This window comes from Neovison vison, chromosome 12 (assembly GCF_020171115.1).
Source record: "Neovison vison isolate M4711 chromosome 12, ASM_NN_V1, whole genome shotgun sequence".
Lineage (NCBI taxonomy): Eukaryota > Metazoa > Chordata > Mammalia > Carnivora > Mustelidae > Neogale > Neogale vison.
Genome location: NC_058102.1, coordinates 83,466,525 through 83,471,242, shown reverse-complemented (window position 1 = coordinate 83,471,242; position 4,718 = coordinate 83,466,525). Strand labels below are relative to the sequence as shown.

Sequence of the window (4,718 nt, the reverse complement as noted above, 5' to 3'; positions counted from 1 at the left end):
TGCACCCCACTCCGCCGCGTCCCTCTCCCGGGAGGCAGGAGGTGGCGGCAAGGCCGCGGGGTGTGGGGGGACGGTGAGAGGGATGCCGGCCGCCGCTCCGATTGGCTGCGCCGCCGCCCCCTCCCCGCGCCGCGCGCCCCCCGCAGTGCGCCCAGCCCACTCCCGCCCGCAGCCTCGGAGCCGCTTCCAGGCGGGAGGACGCGCAGGGGCGGGACCGTGTCCCCGCCCCGCATCCGACCCCGCGCACGGGGATAAAACCCGGGCGGCGGCGCGCGGGAACCCCGGGTCCTGCTGGCTCCCGAGAGCCGGGAGGCGGGGCCGGGACCGACCCGCTGCCGGCGCCCCCGCCCCTCGGACCCCGCTCCGGGAGTGGGTCGCCCCGCGCCGGGACACGCGACGGCCAGGGCGCCGAGCCAGTACCTTGAGCCGAGCAATGAAGAGAGCCCGGGAGAACCCTCCGGAGCCGGCCGAGACGTTTCCTGCGCCCCGGGTGGCTGCCGCCGCCGCGGCTGCTTGAAACTCCCCAAAGTTGAGAGCCAGCGAGAGGCTGCCGCCCGCCGGGAGCAGGAGGGAAAGGAACTCGGGAAAGGCAGGAGGGACGGACAGAGACAGACAGACTCACAGACCTTCGGAAGACACCACCGTCGGCGGCCTATCCTCAGAGCCGGTGAGGCTTTTCAGCTCTGTGAGTTGTTTTCTGGAGGGGTGGCTTCCTATGCATTTCCGTTTGTTTGTAGGATGCGTTTGTGTATTTTTGTGTCTGTTGCAGGGAGTTTAAAAAACGACGCAGCCTGCACGTTAAAAAAATACTGACTTTCTGATGTTGAGACGGTTTATTGATAGATTGCGACTGTCAGTTTCTTTAAGCAGGAGTACCCCAGGAAAAGAAATTGCATTTAACAGTAAAAACCACCGTAGTAGGCTCCCCCAGCGTGACACACAACCTGCATTTCAAAAGTTATTGAAAAGAAAGCAAGATAAGACTCTTAAGGGTTAACTGGTGGTAGTTAACTTTGCTTTCTCTTACCCCCTCCCCCCCATATAGATTGTTTACCAGGTTCGCTGGTGGGAGGCTGAGCTGGCGGAAAGGCTCCAGGAAGAGACTTGGAGGCAACCATAATGTCTTTACGTTTACACACGCTGCCCACCCTGCCTGGAGTTGTCAGACGGGGCTGCAGGGAGCTGCTGTGTTTGTTGGTGATCACGGTGACCGTCAGCCGTGGCGCCTCCGGGGTGTGCCCCACTGCTTGCATCTGTGCCACGGACATCGTGAGCTGCACCAACAAAAACCTGTCCAAGGTGCCTGGGAACCTTTTCAGACTGATTAAGAGGCTGGATCTGAGCTATAACAGAATCGGGCTCCTGGATGCGGAGTGGATTCCAGTATCATTTGTTAAGCTGAACACCCTCATTATTCGTCATAACAACATCACCAGCGTAGCCACAGGCAGTTTTTCCACAACTCCCAATCTGAAGTGTCTTGACTTATCGTCCAACAAGCTGAAGACCCTGAAAAGTGCAGTGTTCCAAGAGTTAAAGGTTCTGGAAGTGCTCCTGCTTTACAACAATCACATTTCCTATCTGGATCCCTCAGCTTTTGGAGGGCTCTCCCAGTTGCAAAAACTCTACTTAAGTGGAAACTTTCTTACGCAGTTCCCCATGGATTTGTATGTTGGAAGGTTCAAGCTGGCAGAACTGATGTTTCTAGATGTTTCTTATAACCGAATCCCCTCCCTGCCAATGCACCCCATTAATTTAGTACCAGGAAAACAGCTGAGAGGCATCTACCTTCATGGAAACCCATTTGTCTGTGACTGTTCCCTTTATTCATTGCTGATCTTTTGGTATCGCAGACACTTTAGCTCAGTGATGGATTTTAAGAATGATTATACCTGTCGCCTGTGGTCTGACTCCAAGCACTCCCAGCAGGTGCTTCTGCTCCAGGATAGCTTTCTGAATTGCTCGGACAGCATCATCAATGGCTCCTTCCGTGCACTTGGCTTTATTCATGAAGCTCAAGTCGGGGAAAGGCTGATTGTCCCCTGTGACAGCAAGACAGGCAATGCAAATACCGATTTCATTTGGGTCCGTCCGGATAACAGGCTGCTGGAGCCCGATAAAGAGCTGGAGAACTTTCACGTGTTTCGCAATGGAAGTCTGGTCATAGAAAGTCCTCGTTTTGAGGACGCTGGAGTCTATTCCTGTATCGCCATGAACAGGCAGCGCCTCTTAAACGAGACGGTGGATGTCACCATCAACGTAAGCAATTTCACCGTAAACAAATCCCATGCCCATGAGGCATTTAACACAGCATTCACCACCCTCGCAGCCTGCGTGGCCAGTATCGTTTTGGTACTTTTGTACCTCTATCTGACGCCGTGTCCTTGCAAGTGTAAAACCAAGAGACAAAAAAATACTCTCAACCAAAGCAATGCCCATGCATCTATTCTCAACCCCGGCCCTGCCAGCGACACCCCAGCTGACGAACGGAAGGCAGGGGCTGGGAAAAGAGTGGTGTTTTTGGAACCCCTGAAGGATACCGCTGCAGGGCAGAATGGCAAAGTCAGGCTCTTTCCCAGTGAACCAGTCATAGCCGAGGGCATCCTGAAGTCCACGAGGGTGAAATCCGACTCCGATTCGGTCAATTCTGTGTTTTCAGACACACCCTTTGTGGCTTCCGCTTAATTTTGTGCCTGTCTGTGTAGGCTGTAGTCATTTAATCACTTCGTACTTAACTTTCCTTGCAGTTTGCAGATTAAACAGGAGGACAGAAATGGTGTTGTTTTGTCTTTTGAAATGCAACCAAATGGCCTCTTTAACTGCTTACTAGGAAATGTAGTGAGGGGTACTTCGGTTCCTCAGTGTGCCAGAAAAAGATGGGGTTGTTTTCCAAAGTTTAAGTTCTAGATAACAGTCTCTTAGTCTTTAGCGCTGCTGACCATTTCAAAGCTGTTCTGGAGGTGACCTTGTCTTTTTGTCCAGGATTCTTGAAAGAAATAATAAATTTCATGAACCGGTACTCCTTAAAAAGAGACTTTACTAACTTCTTAGGACCAAAGTTATTTTAAAGAAAAGCATCAGTGTCCTATTTTATTTTTTAAAAGATGCAGAAGGAAGAGCCAAGCGGCATTTACAAAGCACAAAAGTAAAGTTAGATTTGGGAATAATTCAGCTAATTTCATCATCCGAGACTGCAAGAAACAGAATACACTGATACAATTTGCTGGATAACACCACATCCCAAACGGTGTTAGACAAATAGTGCAATAAAGGTACATTTGTTTGACTGTCTTCTTTTCCATTCTGTACATTTCTTATCCTTGCACAAAAGATCTTATTGAAAGTTGAAAGTTATCATCATTTGTTGCCATAAATATGTAGGTGTCAATACCAAAATGTCTGAGTAACTTCTTAAACCTTTGTTCTAGCTAATGTTTGTTCATAGGCTCGTGTATATGTAAACCAAATTATATGAACTATTCAATAGATCCTACTGTATTGTGCTTTGAGCATTTGAATTAATGTAAATATATGTATTCTGTGACTTGATGTTCTGTTTTATTTGGCTATTTAAAAACATAAATCGCAGATGTTTTATGTGATCAGATTGTTCTGCTCTGTCTAAAGCACCCTCTCTAGCAAGTATCTCTTCAGATTTTTTTGGAGTTACAGCATGGAGTTCATCTTATCAGAGAAAAGCTCTAAAGTGTTCTTTCCAATTTATGCCTTTATATGATGCTTTGCTCTGATATCATTATGTACTTCAGCCCCTACCCTGCAGCACACTGAGGGCCCAAGAGACCTTGTTCCCGACTCTGCTATGAGGTGATCGAGTACTCCTTCTGGACCTCGACTGCCTCAGCTATAAAATGAAGATCATGGGCAAGGGATGTTTTAGGTTCCTGGCCATGCAGGAAGTGATGATGTTTGGGTGGCCTTGGCCCCATTACAGACTTGTACGGGCTATCGGAAACTGTCCACCTACCAATGGACTCCAGGAGTGGGGTTAGGATAGACTAGGCTAGTACTGCATAGCCCGAAGGGACATTTTGGACCGTCAAGTCCATCTCCTTCTCTTTCTCAGGGACAAATGAAGCCCAGAGAAAATTGCAGGTTATGTAAGACCACCAGTGAATTAGTGACCAGGATGGAAGGAGAGCTCAGGTAAAGACAAAGACAGGGCAGTCCAAGAATGGTGGGAGTAGAGAAAGAGCCAAAGAATGAGACAAAAGAGCGGTCAGAAAGTGGCAAAGGGGAATGAGAGCTGTGTTGTCCCTGGGGCTGAGAGAGAAGACGATTTGCAAAAGCTGAAAATGGGCAACAGTGGCAAAGACTCAGAGAAGGAGATGACGAGGGAAGACTGACACACTGGTGGTTTGGGGGCAACAGTGGACATTTGGTGACAGCTCTCTAAGTGCAGGCTCCCAGTGGCAGACACCAGTCACCAGGGGGCTGAGGAGTGAGTGAGTGAGTGGCCCGGTTCTGTACTCCCACAGAATAAGATACAGAGACACTACTCGGTAGCTTTGAAAATTCTTTGTGGTGTGGTGTGTAAAAATTGCAGCTTCTGCCTTTAAAACATAGACCTCACCAATTAAATAAGATCCTTTAGGCCCAAAGCTGTTATAGGCAAACGTTTTATTCCTGTTCCTGCCATTTAATTAATTAGGAAGAATTTTGTGATATGTATGATGTTGAAGTCCTCACTCTTCATGCTT

The 4,718-nt window shown here is 49.0% G+C and overlaps 1 protein-coding gene across 1 annotated transcript; it reads left to right on the top strand.

The window, feature by feature from the left end:
* Positions 1-326: 326 nt before the first annotated feature.
* Positions 327-3,549, top strand: AMIGO2 (adhesion molecule with Ig like domain 2). The gene is made up of 2 exons (XM_044228073.1): positions 327-667; positions 1,046-3,549. The coding sequence occupies exon 2, from the start codon at positions 1,120-1,122 to the stop codon at positions 2,683-2,685; it is 1,566 nt and encodes a 521-aa protein (XP_044084008.1). The 5' UTR covers positions 327-667; positions 1,046-1,119; the 3' UTR covers positions 2,686-3,549.
* Positions 3,550-4,718: the final 1,169 nt, after the last annotated feature.

Bases quoted from the DNA above. Each gene is read 5' to 3' on its own strand.
- AMIGO2 (XM_044228073.1), top strand. From the start codon at position 1,120: ATGTCTTTACGTTTACACACGCTGCCCACCCTGCCTGGAGTTGTCAGA.